Raw genomic sequence first — 20,051 nt, forward strand, 5'->3', positions numbered from 1 at the left:
GGCTTCTGTTCTAAAATATGCTGTTGGGCAAGACACCCTACCCTCACAATATTCTTCATCGCAAAAAATTAACTCATTTTTATGATGAACACTCGCTTCGGGTGCTGTTACTACAGACAATGTCTCGCAATTTTGCCGCGACAGAAGTTAAACAAAATAATTTCTGGTGTGACATACCCTAAAATGAACACTTCTCGCAAAGTTTTCGTAGGGGCTACGTATCTTGAACTTGCCTCGCAACGGCGCAGCTAACTTGCGAGACAAGTTGTACGAAACATTTTCTTGTGTAACAGTGCTTGAACACACACATAGCGCGCTTTAAACGACATACAACATGATTTTGCTTCTAAATTTTATTTTTAAATAACCTATATAGTTTCTGTTTTGAATTCGTTTTTAAACAACATCAATGCACAAGGCCCTTTCCCCACATTTACATTACAGCCAACTCTCTCTTAACAGACACCTCCATAATACGGACACCTGGTGACGGTCCCTGCCGTTTTTCAGTCATTTCACTGTAACTAAGCTCCCTATAAGACAGACACCTCTCTAAGACGGACAGCTGAAGCCGGTCCCGAAGGTGTCCATTTTAGAGAGAGTTGACTGTTTTTTACTAAAGTCCTCACTGAACATTGCAAAACTTATAAAGCATGAAAACGAGAAAAAAGGAGTGAGGATAAAATGTTTAATCAGCTAGGCACACAATGTGGACTAAGTACATAGACCGCATACATTTTACTGATTTAGATCAACAGATCGAATTATCTGCTAATACTGGCCCTCTGCAAGGCAATAGATGCTTTAAATCTTTCAAGACATACTTACTTTTTCTTTTTTTTAATAAAATAGTTCTAACTGTGATCATATTTCGAGCTTGTCAAAAATCAGCCAGTTTCCCATGTAAACGTGATTTTACTCGACGATTTTCAACAGTGACTTTTGATGCCACACTTTTGTGTTAAAACTTTAAAAAAGGTCACTATCTGTTATACGTTGCAAATGTCTGAAGACAATTTAAATATCTGCAGTATTAATAATGGAGGAGAAAAAAATCCCTTAGAGCCTAAGAGGGGAGTATGCAAAATTGCCAAGGCAACTGCTTAAGCCATCCTTAAAATCGCAAGCCCGCATTTTCACTGACTGAACGGAGTTTCTTTCCTCGTCATTGTTAAATCCCTTGACGTCTTTTTATGCTGAGTTTTGTCATTTCTAAAGTACTTCAACTCGTCTAGTCCCTGAGGAAAATCCAATCTCCCCATGATAGCACTCCATGTACATGTAGTTTCATCTTGTTGTTATTTGATCGGTTTATACAGCAGTGTTGAGACATATTTCTCTCTAAAGCGCTGTGTTCCACTAAGTGTCATAACTCCATCCTAGAAAAGAAAAGACATCATCAATAAATCCAGTGCTCAGCAGACTAAAAGGATAAAGCGATTTCACCTTAGCGTCGAAAGTAATTCGCATTTGCTTTGGTTTTCATAGCTTTACACAATAGTAAAGCTATGGAACTCTTTAGACAAAGACTTAAAACTATGCGAGAGTCATGCAAATTTTAAGAAAACTCTGAAGACAAAGCTTCTCAGCGAGTTCTTAAATTGAATTTTTTCTTATTTCTTCCTATTTCTTTTTATTTTTCATTAATATACAACTAGTGTACATATTTTACATTTCATATTTTATTTCACTTCATGTATTGTATTGTTCATTGAAAAACCTTTTTAGGAGTGTACAATAAAATTTTATCTTATCTTTTTTACGCTAAGAGATTGATAACAAAAAGTCGCGCCACTTCTTTATTCAACCAGAAGTAAATCCAAAACCAATCGTGGCTCGTTGGCACATGATTTCCCGCGCTTCCCCTGGCTATATGTAGAGTTCGAGTTTTGATTGGTTCCACGGATTGATTGTATCTATTGACTGGCCCAAGTGATTACTTTGGTTTTGTTTTTTGGATTGGTAAAATAATATAGACTGAAAATAAAAATACACGTACCTGCTATGAAAGTAATAAAGTTGTCTGAATTAGTTTGTATAATCAAGAAATTAAATTTTCTTCTAGAGCAGGCTTTCTGACAGTAAGACTAAGTTATTTTGCTTTGCGAGACTCCATCGTGACACTTTGAATTTCTTGTCCCCCGAAACACGTGATGTGGCAGCGCGTGATTCGGGGGACAAGTAAGTTCAAAGTACGGAACTTGATACAGTGTACGGGTTATTGGGCAATTAATTTGCGTTGGCCTTTGGGCTGGCGTCATTTAGATTCGCTACACCGCGCTGATGAGTTCCAATAAGAACGAAACAGCTGTCCGCGGTTGCAATCCTGCTGTATCGGTTCCAGTCGTGGTATTGTCTCGCAAAGCCTATTTTTCACGTAGTATGATCAGCCTTGCTTGCAGTTGTTTGTTATTTCTGACAGTGCCAGAAAGAACATTTTGCAGTTTTGGAGCAGTTGACATGAACGCATGACCTCCTATTAAAAGGGGTATAGGGGTAACAGAAGACTTAAATTAATCAGTCTGTATTTGACAGAAAAAATAAACAAAACAAAACAAAAACATTGAATAAAATTCTGTGTTCAATAGAAATGTTGCGCACTAATTGGTTAGAAATGTTTATCGATATGTACGCATGACCTTCATCAATGGCAAAATAAAACACCTTCACCCAAAAAGAAAGATTGTACCAAAGCTGCATGCTTCATGTACATTATGCAAGAGTATAGACAACAAGTACCTTTATAGAAAGCGCATATAGGTGGTTTAAAGACACATGGTTTGGTTCTGGCAGAAGTGATGGGTCATTGTGATCCACGACATCTTTATTGAGTATAACATGGAGTAAGTGTGGTGGAAGAACCGGTGGAACACTAGCATGCGTGCCATCTTGTACAATCACAGGGTTGTGATGTGATGGAATGAGCTGGCCATATGAACCAGGAGGAGATCCTGACATGGATTCTGAAAGAGAAAATTTCAGTCGTGTTGATATTTCATCTGCTGGTTTCCGCTGGGTTTTTGTATCAATCATTCTTTCTCATACCGTATTCATTCAGTTTATAATTTACCAAGTCAAAACATCATTTTTGGGAGGGCTCAGGGGCGAATCCAGGATTTTTCTTAGGGGGGGGGGGGGTGCACATCCAGGATTTTTCTTAGGAGGGGGTGCACCACTAAGGAATGCCATAACTGACTGGTGACGTAAACCAATTTTAAAAGTGAATACTAAGCCGCAGATTATCTCAGGGAAGGGTGTGCACCCCCTGCAGTGCACCCTCCCCTAAATCCATCCCTCAGGCTTATTTTTATGCTGACGTATCACGTTCACGAAAGTTGTGACTGACACTGTCACACTGTCACATCAGAATACATAATTATTATGGAACTTAAAGACAATAGTTAAACACCGATTTCTCGATCAAGTGGTCCATTGTCACACGACCAAGGGCGTTACGCTGGATACTATCCGCAGACAGATCTATTCTCCTGAACAAGAGATCTGAACTGATACCCAATACAGGCACGAAAACAAATTCTATGCAGCCATTTAAAATTTATATCAATTACAATGTAAATTTAATTATAATGTAAGATAGAAAGAGCTCAGCTTTAAAAGAGAAATGTGTTAAGTTGTGTACTCACTGATGGAGCCAGCTGAACCAATACTAGCATTAGCATCAGACTCCAGTGCCTGAAATACTTCAAAATCAGTCTTCTTGACATTGATGACATTGTTTCTGCCTCCAAAATTGTCGTTGGTGGTTGGCTGTTAAACATGAAACAAGAAATCAGACAAATTGAGTTTCTGATAATGATTTTTTTTCTCAATCATGTCACATAGTAAATGAACTCTTGACTAAAAATAAAAAATTAATGTAACTTTGTTTTATCAATCTTTAAGAATAAGCTTGGTAAATTAATGTTTAATTACAGAATAGTAATAAGTGTCATAATCTTTGGTACAATGGCAACAATGCTCTAAAAAAAGATACAAGAGTTGGTATTCAAAAGTCAAGGTTGTACTGTCTATGCACCATACAGTAAAACAGTAGTAGTAAGTAGGAAAGTAGTATTATTTAATGGTTAAACAGTAACATTTTTTTTAACTTTAATTAATACATTGTAAGATTACCGTAATGATTCGATTTAGCGCCCTCCTTCAAATAAGCGCCCCCTTCCGAATAAACGCCCCTCTTCGAATGTGTTTTTGTAAATAAGCGCCCCTATTCCAATAAGCGCCCCCATTCTAATTAGCGCCCCCCTTCTCATAAGCACCCCTATTCTAATAACTGCCCATACCGAAGTCATTGAGGTCAACTAGATAAACTCCTGACCATTCGCCGTACAGTTCATGTATATATTTACTGCTAAAATGAACAATTCTTTAAAAAGTAACTGAACTTCAAACAATTTCTAACTGTTAAAGTTTCTGTTATTGTTAGATACATTTGGTTGTTTCTCAAGAAATTAAATAAGCGCCCTGTCCCGAATAAGCGCCCTGTCTCGAATAAGCGCCCTCCCTCGAGGTGCCAAAAGTAATTAAGCGCCCCGGGTGCTAAATCGAATCATTACGGTAGTCAGAATTTAAAAAGAGACTCTCATTAAAAAAGCATCTCCTCTCCAGACTCCTAGCTCTATTTAAAATCATGCAAGCAAGTCATTTGGCGCATTGAAATGGCATGTTATCCCATACCTCTCCCAAGTCCACTCATGTAGTGGTATAATATTAACTGCTCCCTTAATTAAAGGTACACCAAATTTAACACATATAACATTATACACTTAATGACTGGTCCCGAGGGACACATGTTGCAAACTTGTTTTGACCTTTACCAGTAGAAAATCAAATAAGCTAGCTCAGTAGAATAATCAACTATGAAGGGAATTTTAAGTTCTATTTGACAACTATTTACCAAAGTGAAGGTGGCTAGTGGTGGATATTTACCTCACTGCTCGGTAAATATCCACCACTAGCCATCGACACTGAGGCGAATAGTTGTTTTAGTATACCATAAAATTCTGGTTATAAGCCCTGGGCTTATACAACTTTGTAAGGGGGTTTGGGTACAGTTATAAGCGGAGGGGCTTATATCCGGGGGGGGGGGGGGAGGCTTATAACTTTCGTTTTCAGGTATATGGGCCAATAACCGGAGGGGGTTTATAAGCAGGCCCAGGGCTTACCAGTATAACCGGAATTTTACGCTTTACTAAAACAGTAAGACAATATAACCCGAAAGAATGATTGTGGTTTAGTTTTTTCCCTTCAAAGATTACAATTTTCTTGCGCGCGTTGCTCAGTGGTGAATAACATAGGATTTCTAAGTTTGAGTAGCCAATCAGCGCACGCCAAAAGCACTATCCACTGTTTTAGTATACAGGGGCCCTGCAAATATTTTTTTTTTTTACTAGAAAGGACATATACTGTATGTCCTACTAAGACACCATCTTGGTCGGACAAAACAAAATTGTGGTCGGACATTTTTTTTTATTGCCATAAAATGATTTATGATCAAAAAATTGTCTGAACATTATGTCGGACCACACTTGGGATTTCGTCGGATATGAGCAAATTTTGGTTGGCCAATGTCCGATGACCGACTGTTATTTGCAGCCCTGAATATATACTAAAACTCGATATTCGTATCTTGACAAAAAAATATCAGGATTCACCAGTTCACCGGGACCAGTCATTAAGTGATTTGTATAACTTTTGGCGGGAAACAGTAACTGTTTTAATGTTCAATGTCATGTGACCTTGAAGTAAGAGCATGCGCTGTTAGGAAAAACATTCCAGCTATATAACAAACAATTTATTGTGAACAGAATAAAGCAGTATTAGCATCTAGGACAGCAGCATATTAAGATTTATTGAGCATGGTACTTACAGCATTTGGGTCATGAATCCAGCGACCATCAACACAAAACTTGTACTCATGCTCACCCTCAGGCAGTTCAATTATTGTTGAGAATTCTCCTTGGCTAGGAAAAAAATTATGATGACAATCATAACTATAACAGGTAAACCAATTGCGTTTTCCTGCCTATGATGAAGTGAAGAATTTATTAATAACATTAAATTAAAAATATCAATGGATTGGGAAGGAGAAGTGGTTTTATTCTTTGTTTAAATAACTTAGTCTTGAAATGAAAAGTGCTGCCAGCATTTGCAAAATTTTGACTTCATCCAAAAGAAACAACATTGTTTATTTATTATTGACAATGTATTTCAAGCTGTAGTCCTGTACATCTAAGGTGGCCCAGTTCAGACACCGAACTTTTCGTGAGCCAAACTTAATTCACAATAAGGTCAGCCCAAATCAATGAATCTTGCCTTTTGATTTAGACACGAGACTTAATTAGTCGAACTTCATTCTGTTTGAAGCCAAAAAAATTGAAATGTCAAATGTCTATGAGCTGCATATGTAAAATACATTACAAAAATTTATGCATTAGGTTCGGTTCATGAAAAGTTTGGCATCTGAATCAAATCCTTGGAAAGCTGGCCCACAGGCAATATTCCCGGCTAAGCCAGGCAGGAAGAATGAGCCCTTCCAAATTCAAATAGCCGCTCTCTAGGTTTGGCTTATGAAAAATTTAGCGTTTGAACTGGGCCTAATGTTTTATATTAAATATGATTTTCTTACCTCAGATTCATGGGGATTCTAGTTTTCCAGTCATTAAAACTCCCAGTAAGTAAGACCTCTCTGCCACCATTATCCCAGGTAAACACAGTTGGTACAGTTCTTTTCTGCGGTGGCTCCGGTTCCATAGAGTCATCGTCATAGTCATAATCGCTATGGTCATCAACTTCTGGTTCCCGTGCTAAATTAATCACAGAAATGGAAATGATTCAGTTCAGCAACTGATTCAGTTCAGCATGCACGCTGTGAGGTGTGTATAATTTGACACAGTGCTTTAAGTACACTGTTACCAGGCACACCTGGTCCAATTATTGCACCAGATTTTATTCTTGGCCACAGGTATTGAAAAATGTCCTTTGGACAAGCGACTGTTAAATTTTGCTCACCTACAGCAGTTGCATGTTTGGCTTTATAGTTAGTTTCTTTTAAATTATGATTTAATAGTTGGTAGAAGGCTTGCCTGGCCTACATGTAGGCAAAACTTCTGCCAACTGAGTGGGCCCTTGCCCAATGGTCAAGTGAGCACGAAAACTCACTTCCCCTGCAGAAAAATCTACCGATTTGAATTGAAAGTTCCTTTCTTATGATGAAGCTTTTCAGAGATATGTGAACTGCCTTTGTTGCCAGACATTAACTTTTTACATGAAGTACATGTAACAGCCAATCAGACATGATAACAATAACATATGTATCTTGACATTATGATCAGTACAGGATTCAAACTTTAGGCAGCTCGTCAACAGGGGAGGTAGATATAGAGTAGATGTATATATTTATTCCAGCTACTGAACACTGTCTTTAGTAAAATAGGCAATGTCTTTAGGAACTCCACATTGTATACATGCACAAGTGATGTACATGTTACCAAGACTCACAAAAATAAAAACAAGAAATCAGTCTTTAGTTTACTGGTAACTATATACTAGTTATGCAACGCTTTTGAGTGGTATACTTAACAAATAGATTCCATTTTGCCGTGCGTCTGTTCAGTTATAGATCACAGATGACATCAAAATGTGGTATGAACAGAGAAGTGGCCCATGAGGCGCTAGCCGAGTGGGTCACTGATGTTCATACCACATTTTGACGTCTTCTGTGATCTATAACTGAACAGACCCACGACAAAATGGAATCTATTTGTTTTATATAATAACACAAGACTTCAACACACTTCAGTTTGAGCAATGTCGCCGTAAAGATGAGCTAAGTTGTCTGATTTATTAAACTATTAAGTTTTCGTTAACACGAAGCACTGTTATAATCCGATTAATTAAATAAACAGAAAAATGGTCAATTGAAAGTCAATGAAAAAACTAACCTTTATTCCGATTTGGAAAGTTGTTCAAATCTGTAAACATAACCGAAGCGTTCAACCGTAATTCGTTTGTTTCCCGTGGCGTTGTCCAAAAATTTTGCACAACATCGGTCAAACTTTCATACAGATTTCGGATAATTTCTCGAATAATTCACTGTCTTCTTCAAGCTTGTTTCGCCCAGTTAAATGCTTCGAAGACCTTCAAAAGGTGAACGATGCTTGGCGTATTGTTTCTCACTGGACATTTGTAATTAATATCAGCTGAACTTTTTTGCTTTGTTGTCGCCTCGCAAGTTTGAAAAACTTTGCCGACAACTCTGATTTGGACTATGAACTCTGATCACGCGCGCGAGTCACACCACCGCGTGACGTCATCCATGTGTCTGTACTCTGATAGATCATAAGTTAAGAACCAATCAAAATGCGCGTAGAATTCAGGTTATTATATAATGTGGAATATCCCACGAGTCACTTGTATTTTCTTGGTATACACACTAGCCTTTAGGTGAGTGTGTATACCACGAGAAAGTGTTGTGTAACTATTTTATACCATGCCATAGGAAATACGCTTACTAAATTTCATCGAGAATAAGATCGCAGCGCACAATGGGAAGGTTGGGTTGAATACCGTCGAATATACAACAGCTTTCCTGTATTCTGATTGGCTGTATTTTCTATGGCATGGTATAAATGCCTGTAATGAACTCCTGGCCCGACAGATGCCAATGAAACTTGTCACTCTCGGACCTCTCATACAGGATTCCGACAGTCTGTTATGATTAATATAAACATTAATTAAAAGTGATTGCTCTCACCTGTTAAAATCATCTTAGCCTCCTGCTCACTGGGGAACATTTTCTTGCCAGTTTCAAATTCTAAAGTAGAATCTGAGTTGTGGACATCTTTATGCTTTCCTAGTCCTGTGTTGCCCATTCTCTGTTTGTTTGTTTGTTTCTTTTTGTTCACAATTCCTCTATCACAAACATCAAGCTGCAAAAAGAATTGAGGCTGCTCTTAGAAATAAACTAACTAAAGGTAATTATATAGTTTAACCCTTTCTTACACAGGTACCCCATGGATCACATAATTGTGTTAATTAACAAGATGTCTGTATTACAGGGCAGGAGAAATCTCAGGTCTGATTGCCTGAGGCAAGTGAATTTTGCTCTTGAGAAAGTGAAAATAAACGTTTTGTGGTCTGATGAGCAAGTGAAAATTTTAAGCCTCTGTCAATAGTACGTTTGTGAGTTGTGTGGCGGCAAAAATATTTTAGTGGGGGCAAACCAAAATGAATTACTGACCCACTGGGAAGTGGATTTCAATTTTCTGCCCTGTATAGCAAGAATGTTCAATATCACTTACAGACAGTGTAAAACTTTAAAAGCACTCACATTCATTACCTATACTAATTCAAAGCTGTGCTCTTAGACTAATTGCAGGGTGCCCAAAGACTCTTATGTAAGATATCTTGGGTCCCCAACTATTAAAACCTTTCACGATAGCAAAGTTATACAAGTCAGCCAAAGACAAAAGTAAGTCTCCTGTGGCACCTGGGTTCTGCTAGAGAACAGCTCTCAATTGGTAATTTTATGGTACTACTTTTAGCAATTGCACATGTGCATAAATTGTTATCAGTCAGGTAGATCAAGTTGGTGGGACATACATTCAGAAACCTGTTAAGACATAAATATTCAATCCTTAATAAAGATGGGCAAGGATACATGAACCTGCATAGAAATGTGCTTGTTTATGCCAGCATTTTATCATGTTGAATTTACATTTTGTATAAGGTATAATGTGATATTAGCTACACCCCTAAACTTTGCCCATTTACCTCGTTTCTAACGCACAGCTGGGATCCTTATAAGGCCTGGTTCACACTAGCGACATAAGCATAACGACATAAAGAAAAGTTCAGTTCTTTTCTTATGTCGTTATGCTTATGTCATTATGTTCCAACTATGTCGTTATGTTGTTAAGGTAGGCTATTGTATTTTATTTAAAGTCGACATGTGGGGAGTGGTGCCCATCCCCGAGCCAGGGGCAGTAAAACCACACATTTAAAAATTAATTACAAGAAGCATAATAATATATATATATATATGTACAAAAAAAATAAATAAATAAAAAATCAAGGTAAAACTATATACAGTTCATGCCTCCTAAGCGTCTATTGTTCACACCAGTTGGTGACATAAAACATCAAACATACAGTGTTTTTGCATTTGCGTGACCTTGCCGTTATGTCGCTAGTGTGAACCAGGCCTAAGTACAGATTCTCATTTATTTTCTTGATCAGCTGAGTTAATTAGTTTCAATGGGAGATAATCAAATAAAACAACCGTGCGCGAGCATGAGAAACAGGGATTTCATAAACGAAACATACAGAAACTTGGGGAAGCTTAGCTGCCTTTAACAATAGGAAATATTGAGAGCAGCTATCTTATTTCTTCTTTTCTACAACTGCACAAAAAGTCACATCAAAATTACTAAGATCATTAGCTATAGAAACCCATCAAGGCATCAGATGGCCGATCAACTAAAAAGCGAAGTATTTTATTTCTTCCTTACTACATCACCCCCAAAGTTATGTCTAAAGTGCAATAATTAATATGAAATTTTACGCGGTCAAAAAATGATATTATTTACCTAAGCAGAAGTTTTTAACGGCCATTCATATCAAGCTTAGAACGTCGTGTGAATTTAAAGAAATCTCGGGTTTGACCAGTACATTAATCGCTCCACAAAAGCTTGAGCAAAACTAAAGAAATATGACCCATCTCTAACGTCTTACAATGATCAAAATAACTTTCTATACCAACAAAATTACCTGTAACGGTCTTTGAGCACGAAATCATCACCAAAACACGAAATTTGACATTATTTTTAGCTTTTATCCATGTGACCGCGCAGGAGTTGATGGGATAGATGGGACCCAGTTTTCCGACCTCATGGCCTACGGTAAGTCTGGGTCGAGTAAATCCGTACTTCAGTTTCGACTTCCGGTTTCGAAAACTTATATTTCCGGCTGTCGTTCAGAGAAACGACAGCCGGAAATATTATGTCACGGGTTTTTACCAATGTATCGGAAATACGTCTGCGTTTACAAGCTAATAACAAGGCAGGCGATAACCAGATAGGATAATGGCAGGAAAAAGTTGGTTTCAATCACTTATATTGCTGTTGTGTGTCATTATTCAAGGTAGGTTTTAAGAAGACTATTTTAGACATTATCAGTCTATGCACTTCGGTATCGGTAAAGTTGTGACCGGTTTCTTGTTGAACACTCGATCCTTCTCGATCGTGACATTTCTTCGTTGCTTATTAAGTGAATTAGAAAGTTCATTGAAATTTAGGTGGTTCTTCCAGCATCATCCAGATGATCTTTCTTCGCTGATTCCATTATTGCAAATTTGATTTCATTCATTTCTTCAAATCCATTATTGAATTGAATATTTCAATGTTCAAACGGCGACTCGATTCAAAACTCGTATGTTGATGCCACTCATGCGACAGGCACGTGAGAATTTGAGAAAGTTCCCCAATTTGTTCCCCAAAGTTACATTTTTCCCACTTTTTCTTCTGCCAGTAGTATTTTTGTGCCATTTCAGTGCACCAAAATGTCTTTCGGCTCTTTTGGTATTATCATAGGGTTGAAATAAACGAACAGAAAAAACAAAATGAGCTAAAATGATAAGAAAACACTATGCGTGACATTTGACGGTTGACTAGTTTATGGAGGTAAGGGACGGACCATTATTTTCTTGGAGGGGGGGGGGGGATGAAAATTTTCCTCTGCAAACTTTTTTTTTAGTTTATGCAGCTCTGCAAGAGGGTGCTTATGGGGTTAACAGTTAACTGACAATTGGCCATAGACTACGAGCAGTCCCTATTTTTTCGCAGAGTCCGTCGAGCTTGAAGCGAATTTTTTTTCGAAGAGTTCGTCGAGCTTATAGCGAAAAAAATTACGCGTGGGGGGAGGAGGCGGGGCAAGGCGAGAAGCGAAAAAAATAGGGACTACCCGCTAAGCCACAGTGTTTGAATTATGCGTTGCTCTCACAACGCAAAAATATGATTGGCTAACGCTTGGAGCGTTGACAGCAAGATATGTCAATACGTTGTTAACACTTGCATGTCATATTGCGAAGCGATGGGAGCGGGAGCTTTTGAGCTCTCGAAATCGCTTCTTGAATCGTACTTTGTCGCTATAAAATTGCATCTCCGAAGAACATTTTTAAATCCGAGTTGTCCTGATTCAATAAGAATAAAAAGCTGTCTCAAAAAATATGGCATCTTAACTTAATCTCGCTGCAACTTTGAAAACATGAGTAAATTCTAAGTCTTTAATAACAGTGCCGAGCCATTCTTGCTCTTGTTTATAAACCAGTGATTGGACTTCAAGCTGCAGCTGTTCCATACTCAATAAAGACTGTTTACTAGCGAATTATGTTCAACTGAGATCGCTCGACGACCGGTTCACTACAACATGCTGTCGTTCGTAACCCACCGTTTCCACACGTAGCATCTGGCATCTGTTCGCTAGCGTCACTTTCCTGTTCAGGCATCTGCCCTGTTCTTCCTCTTAGATCTTTCCTTTCGGTTTTGAAAAGGTTCTAGCAGGGTCGCCAGATTGTTACCGGTGCTTCGGTTTGCGTTCTAAATAACAAAGGAGACTATCCTTTCACGTTTCAGTCGGAGTGTGTTTTACTCATGTTACATATACTCGTGTTTCGTAAAACATATTAATAGCAAGACTCACAGTCAAGAAACGTCCGGTTCACGAAAGCAAAACTCCAAGTCACGAAACGTCTGTTAGGGTGCAATACCACCTCTTATTCACTGTGAATGGTTTCAAATTGAATGATTGAAGGCGAGGAGAGGCAGGTCTATTGTTCTTGGTAATGTTGATGAATATTGTTTTGTGTCTTCTATTGCTTAACGTTTTTGTGGTAGTATATCGAAGTGACAATAAATGTGAAAAAGTTAGTTTCTTAAATGAGAAAAATGCTTATATGAAGGTTAGAAATGGGTACTAAGTATCTTTATAGCCTAAGTATCAGGCTTTTCTAAAGGGGAAGGGATCTGTAACATGAGACAGCCCAACGGGCACTTTGATTAGTTTTTATCCCTTTGGCCGCGGATATGACCGTGCCTATTTCTGGCATTTCTTACAGCCCGTGTTTCTAAAGGAAAGGACTTTGAAGGAGTAAATAAATAATAATAGGACATATCATGATTTGGTCAAGGAAACAAGAGAATTATCTAAGTGTTATTACAAATATGTGATTCAACTGGAAAGTGCTTAGACATTCACCATTCTCATTCTTACAGCACACGTCTCTAAAAGAAAGGAATTGTACATTTCCCGTGCATCAGGTAACGACAGTTGGTCATGTGATCAAAAAAAGCCATGCAAAACCATTTGGCGAGCAGTCACGTTGGCGTCACGTGGGGATCACATTCACTTGGATGGCATTAACACTGAAGAAGATCCCTACACCTGTCAATCAAGGACTTCACCACATCCCGGAATTTACATCAACAAGAGCCTTTCTCTGATAGGATTTGGTCCCATTCCTCCTCACATACGATGCGCCGAGGGAACAAATTTGACGTTTGATGGTTCTGATAATGAGCAGCAGACGAAGATTAACTTATCGGGACTGTTCCTGAACGACAGCTCTGTGTGTTTTCAGGATTCTTCTGTTAACATCAACAGCTGCACATTCGAAAGTAGCAAACGTGGTGTACAGTTCTTGATTAGTACCAGGATGGTTTTCGCCATCCAGATTACAAATTCATCCTTTCGCAAAAACAACGAGTGTATCTCAGTTGTTGTCCACAGTTCAAAGAGCCAATCACAGATTATCCAAGTAATTGTTAAGCTCATCAATTCTTCTTTTTACGGTAATTCCATGTCTGAAAATGGAAGCTTTGTCTCGTTTACTGAATCGCCTGACAATAACCAGTCTGTAAGCTGTAACATCACCCTGGAGAATGTAACGATTTCCCACAACAAGTTCAGTTTAAAAGGTCTTGTTTTCTTAGAGCTAGAAAATGGAAACCAGAACATCGACCTTCATAACGTGTCTTTCATGATGAATAACAATCCATTTTCAGGCCGAGACGATTTGGCGGGGTACAGTTACAGTGAATGTATCGTTCGCAGCAACCTTGTAAACATTATTGTCAATGCAAGCAACTTTGCAAGTCAAAATGCACGCTTTCTCAGTGCAAATGCATCACAAGTCTCTTTGCAGATCTATAACTCTAGTTTTCGTGGCCACAAAGTCGAAGGAAATGGCGGGGTCATGTCGATAGGGGGAACTGATTTTTGCAAGTTGAACGTGTCTAATTCGTCGTTTGTTAACACAACTGCTGGTGAAGGTGGAGCGTTTAATGTTAAATGCTCGAAAGTTATTTTTAACTTACAAGAGAACAGTTTCACGGGGAACATGGCTATGCACGGTTATGGGGGAGCGGTGTATGTTGGTTCTTCAGAAGTCTTTTTGAAGGATTCTGAGTACGCAATGTATTACAGAGATAAAGTGGATCGTTGTAGTAACCAAACAGAGCAGCGTCTTGAAATCAACATTGAGAAATGTGGCTTTACTAATGCTTACAGTGTACGTTAGGGAAAAGGAGGTGGTGTATTTATTAATACCAAGAAGGCATACGTACAGGCGCCATGTGACCGTAGATGGACCAACTGCAGTTCCACAAGGGACAAAAAAGCATTAAATGCAGGTGCAGGTGGATCACTGGGCGTTGTTAGTAACAGAGAAATGAAAATGAATGTCAACAATAGCTTTTTTATTTACAATTATGCTGTTTACGGTGGGTCTTTAGCCATATACCCTTTGAACCGGGACGATAGACTGCTCAACGGCGAAATAACAATACAAAATTCAATATTTTCAAACAATAGTGCAGTAGTGGGTGGTGCAATTTTACTGATAGGAAACAATAAAAGCGTTTTGGTCCTTAAAAATGTGACTATGGATTCAAATAGAGCGAATGAATACGGAGGAGCTGCTGTCATCAGCACTTTTTTTGCTTTAAAAATATACCAGTCTCGAATATTAAATAACACCATTAAAAATGGTGGGGGTGGGGTAGTGTATATGCTAGATGTCCACATTCTTGAAGTAAAGGGTTCTCTCTTTGATAGTAATGTTGTTCGGAGTGACAACCCAGTGAATGAAGACGCTATAGTTGGAGGAGCATTATCTGTTATTGCAGATAACTTAACTTCCATCTCCATTTCAATAATTAACACGACATTCAACAATAATTCTTGTTCAGCTTTATCAGGAGGGGCAATTTTTATTTCGCTGGTACTAGATGACACAAGAGACCCAGGATGCTTAAAGAAAACGTTTACTTCAGCCCACCAGAATAGTGAAGCAAAGAAATACCCTTCGTGGAATTATAAAAGTCATGTGGTCATCGAGGATACAACGTTTAAGAAAAATGCTGCGCTTCTTGGTGGTGCTGTGTATTTAAATAATGGCAAATCAACATTTCGGAATTGTCACTTTGTTGATAATTTCGCTGCATTTAAAGGTGGTCATATATACACAGCGGATGGTTCAGCAAGTGTTATAATTCAAGACAGTCGTTTTGTCCAAACCAGGGAGGGGTTACACATGAGTTACTCTAAAGCGTCGTTTATTCATGCAGAAAGTTCAGGAGCACTAAACATATCCAACACAACAATGGACGCAAGGCCCTATGGTAGTGCAAATCCTCTGATGGTGGTAGCTAATGGTAGACTGGTAGATGTTGGAAGCGAAAACCTGACAGAATTCTATTGTCCTATTGGAAGTCAGATGGAAATTGTTCATTTTACTGAACAGGTTATGACCCAGGTGAACAACACACAATGCAAAATAGAAGTCACTGCTCTTCAGTTTAGTTGTTCAACATGCAAAGGAAATTCTTACAGTCTGCAGCGTGGACGTGCGATTGGTTCCCAGCTGGTGCAAGGATTTCAGTGTCTTCCATGCCCGTTTGGAGCAAACTGTACTCAAAACATTTTCGCTAAAATGAACTTTTGGGGTTTTAAGGAGAACATCAATCCACCAACGTTACAGTTTACCATGTGTCCAGAGAGTTATTGTAGTCCTCCTCGGGAAACGAACTTATTAAAGTACAATGGTTGTCAGGGCAACCGTTCTAATGCATTGTGTGGAAACTGTAGTGACGGTTACACGGAGACACTTTATTCTACACACTGCAGACCGTCACATCAGTGTAATGATTACTGGTTTTGGCCGGTGGCTTTGATTTATGTATCACTCATGGCACTGTACTTCACATTTAAGCCCCCTATTGTGCCTTTGATCAAGCGTCAAATTCTGTGGTTCAAAGAAAAGAAACTAGAGGACCAAGATAATAACTTTGATAAAGGTTATCTGAAGATTTTATTCTACTTTTATCAGGCAGCAAATCTGCTCCTTGTTTCCAGCTCGTCAGAGTATCTCATTAAAGCTAATCTTATTGAGCCTATTGTTGAGTCATTCAACTTCAAATTACTTTCTAGTCGATTGATTTGTCCCTTTCCTGGCCTTACGGTGGTAACTAAGCAGCTATTTTCTGTATCTCACGTTTTCGGTACCTTGCTCATGATTTGTGCCTTTTATATCCTACACTGGAGAATTCAAAAGTTTCGAGGTCAAGGAGTCCCATCTGTTGGTCCCTATGTTGGCGGTATCTTGCAAACCTTGTTGCTAGGATACACCACTCTAGCCACAGTAAGCTTCAGTCTGCTGCGCTGTGTTCCCATTGGCTCAGAGAGGCGTTTATTTTACGATGGTAATGTTGTTTGTTTTAAGTGGTGGCAATACATTTTGATTTCGTTTGTCTGCGCATTTGTCGTTCCCTTTGTGTTTGTGTTGCTTTGGGGTTCTTTTAAGTTGTATGGTGGAACTCTTTCTGTGGGAAAGTTCATGTTGGCCTGTTTCTTTCCATTACCAGCCTTAATCTACTGGTTATTTGTCTTTTTCTCCCATGTAACGGGTTACCCAGTGAATGGCAACTCAACTCCATGTCAGGTCTCAAGGAATTATTTAGAGAGTGTTCTCTACGATTCGTTTAATAGGCCCGAAGATGGCAGGAAACTGTCCTTGAGTTGGGAAAGTATTATGATCGGTCGTCGACTGATTCTTGTTGTGTTAAAGTCTTTTGTTAGTGATCCATTGCCTCGTCTTCTCATTATGGGTGTTTTTTGTTTCCTATTTCTTCTTCACCACGTTGTGGCTCAGCCATTTCGTGATGGTATTGCTAACACAGTAGAGACCATTTCTTTGCTTTCGATTGCTGTCTTAGCTTCTCTTAACGCATTTTTCGCTTCTTTTCTGTCTTTGTCAGTTCCACTGGACGCGGATCATTTTAGTTCTTGGTGGAATGTCTTCCAAGGAGTAGAAATTGCCATTCTTTGTTTTGTGCCTGCTGTTTTTGGGCTCCTTGTGGTCACTGCTGTTTTATCCCAGTTGTGCCGGCTAGCTGTTGTGATTTGTCGTGTCGTGTGGAACTTTTGCTGGATCTGCTTCCGCTCGTGTTGCAGTAACCAGGACGACGAGGCGAGACCGGTATTGGCTCCAGCGAGTTAAACCGTTCATCAGTTATTGACATGTCCAATAATCAAACCCTGGGCAACGAATTTCCCGTATAGTACGTTCGTATTGATAGCAGATGCTTAGTTCTTGATTTCTTATAACATAGCAAGTGGTCGGTTTGAGGGGTATTCATCTAACCCGTGTAAAGCTTTCTTTGATTATAGACACTGTTTGTTCTTGTGTCTCAATGTCAATGGTAGCAACGGGATTTCTTTTGTAATTCCAACCTATAGCAGTAGTTTTTAAGAAGAAAATTGCTCGTGGGATTAAACGGTTTAATGTGTATATAATTAAAAATATATTATTTTGTTAGGTATTTAATGGTTACAAGTTCACCGAAGGTATATGTTAAGGTTAAACTTTGCTTATGAAAAGAGAAATACTAGACTTATTAACTGATTGAAAAACTTCCTGTGCATTTAACTGATTTAATACTATAAATAGTTTTTCGAATATTTCCATGATTGTAAATCCACGTTTTTGTTTTAATAAAAATAATGTAATCGAACTTAATAAAAACAAAAAAAAAATCATTTGAGGTAGCTCGCTTATGTCTCAATATTCTTCACTGCTGCTCGTAACGAGAGGTCTTCACTGTCAAGACAATTGGGCGCGCAAGGGAGTAAGGGAGGGCTTTAATCTCGACACCGGTCGTTCGCACTTAGCTCTCGTTGTTTGCGGCAAAAGTGCGAAGAGCCTGAGGAGACACTGGCTGTCACTAGTGTGTCTGATATTGCACGCGATTTTCTGCCCGGGGTGGAAGAGTTTCCAAGCGAACAACCACGGGCAAAAAGGTAATGAGGGAGTTTACATAAATATATATTTAAAAAGCCCTAGTCAACATGGAAAACAGGAGAATGTTCGCCATTCCAAGACTTTTTTCGTTGGGTACTCTTGTAAATTATTTTCATTGTTTTATCGGTGACACACGTGACATATGTTATCTTGGATACCCTTAGCTACATTTGTCATTTGAATAGATTGAGAACAGTGATCTTCTTTCCTTGCCTTCCGCAGCTGCGCAAGACGTCAATTACAGTTCTCAAATAATTTTATAAATCTGTATACACCACCTATCAAAATTAGCTAAAATTGGTGTTATATGGTGAAAAAATTTCCAAACGAAAGAAGAATGAAGATTATTTTTGCTTCATAGTACATCAGCCCCCAAAATTACTATAAAAAAATGCAAGGATTAATACGAAAGTTTACGCCTTCAATAATGATTTTTCAACGGCCATTCAGATAAGGCTAAAGCCCCATTTACACGCGCAAAAAAAATCGGCACGGCACAGCAAATTTTTGGCACCGTGAACAAACCATTTCGGCACGGTACCACCCATTTACACGACGAAAACAAGAAAGTTTTCTCCCGCTAGGCATGGTTCCAATTGTTATATCGGCACACCTTGTTTCCATCAGTTTTCTCCCCGAGAAATGGCAGAAAAATGTTTTTCTGTGATTGTTCATCGTGCTTTCAGTGCAAAATGCGAATTTTATCGCAAGGAACGAGTTATCGACAATTCAACATATTAAACAGTGTTCAAGGGCAAAACAAATCGACATCTAAAAGAAGCTAACGAGATCAGAAGAAGAGGAAAGAATAATAAATGGCTCTTTGCAATGATGGTGGATGTGGCTTTCACACAACGATTTTTTTTTGAGAGCGGGAGCTTTTTCTTATTTTCTCCCTCGGTGTCATTGTCATCCCGCAGAACTTCTCTGTTTTTACACTCTTTTCACCAACCAGGTGGCCAAAATAAACGAGGGCTCTTGGGACGAAAATGCCGCAGTGTCCGCCGTTTTCGTGGAAACTACGCATGCGTCACACTTGTTTAATTGAAGTATTTTAACAGCATTGCCAACAGATTTACGAGTCTGTGTTTCGTCGCAAGTAATATGGGTTCAGGAACTAGCTGCTTGAAATATAGCAAATGCGATTGGCGCTAAACTTGATAAGATAGAGGAGCTGTCAAACAAAGAGAATGATTTTCTAAAGAGTGAGAAATTTAATAACTTCATTTTAGGCATAATAAAGAGTTGCATTCGAAGGCGATGAGTTCGCCTATTTAGAAAAAAACACAAAGACGAATCACTGCGCTGCACACGGAACCTCAGTCCGCTCCTACAGGTTTACAAAAGCGCGGATCGACCCCCAGGAGAGGCGACAAATGCTTCATGTTAAACAAACGTGCTATTTCACAATGTTTCAGTTATCAGGAGTTATGGTTCACAAATTAGAATTCACCTGTCATGTTCAAAGATGAATATAAGCTAAGCACGTTTTAAAGGATAAATATAGACGTGTTAACACAAAACGTTCTCAATATAAATTGAAATGTGCACATTTCCCGGTATGACAGTTTCCGTTTTATAAATAAAGTTGTGTTAGAACACATTGAGACCGAAAATGTAATCATCTCCCAGTAGAAAAGGCGCCCTTTTTTTGTATGCTCTTAAACTTGCATTATCC

The 20,051-nt window shown here is 38.7% G+C and overlaps 1 protein-coding gene and 1 pseudogene across 3 annotated transcripts; one reads left to right on the forward strand and one right to left on the reverse strand.

Moving 5' to 3' along the window:
* Positions 1 to 338: 338 nt before the first annotated feature.
* LOC144655913 (5'-AMP-activated protein kinase subunit beta-1-like) lies at positions 339 to 10,860 on the reverse strand. Of its 2 annotated transcripts, none has more exons than XM_078516100.1 (7): positions 10,789 to 10,860; positions 8,774 to 8,948; positions 6,647 to 6,824; positions 5,888 to 5,981; positions 3,645 to 3,768; positions 2,740 to 2,963; positions 339 to 1,379 (listed from the first exon to the last, which is right to left on the reverse strand). In XM_078516100.1, exons 2-7 carry the CDS (start codon positions 8,889 to 8,891, stop codon positions 1,299 to 1,301), a joined length of 819 nt encoding a protein of 272 aa, XP_078372226.1. In that variant the 5' UTR covers positions 8,892 to 8,948; positions 10,789 to 10,860; the 3' UTR covers positions 339 to 1,298. The 2 variants fall into 2 exon arrangements, with proteins under 2 accessions (XP_078372226.1, XP_078372227.1); XM_078516101.1 differs by lacking the exon at positions 10,789 to 10,860 and adding an exon at positions 10,608 to 10,757.
* A 188-nt stretch (positions 10,861 to 11,048) lies between these two features.
* On the forward strand, positions 11,049 to 18,087 carry LOC144655918 (uncharacterized; annotated as a pseudogene). Its single transcript, XR_013571220.1, has 2 exons — positions 11,049 to 11,160; positions 13,290 to 18,087. The product of XR_013571220.1 is annotated as an uncharacterized LOC144655918 (transcript).
* The last annotated feature ends 1,964 nt before the right edge of the window (positions 18,088 to 20,051 follow it).

Source organism: Oculina patagonica, chromosome 6 (assembly GCF_052425735.1).
Source record: "Oculina patagonica isolate OP01 chromosome 6, crgOcupat, whole genome shotgun sequence".
NCBI classification, from domain to species: domain Eukaryota; kingdom Metazoa; phylum Cnidaria; class Anthozoa; order Scleractinia; family Oculinidae; genus Oculina; species Oculina patagonica.

Bases quoted from the DNA above. Each gene is read 5' to 3' on its own strand.
- LOC144655913 (XM_078516100.1), bottom strand. From the start codon at position 8,891: ATGGGCAACACAGGACTAGGAAAGCATAAAGATGTCCACAACTCAGAT. The intron at 6,825-8,773 runs GTGAGAGCAATC...TGATTAATTTAG, and splicing joins GGCTAAGATGATTTTAACAG to CACGGGAACCAGAAGTTGAT. The intron at 3,769-5,887 runs GTAAGTACCATG...CATGTTTAACAG, and splicing joins GGATTCATGACCCAAATGCT to CCAACCACCAACGACAATTT.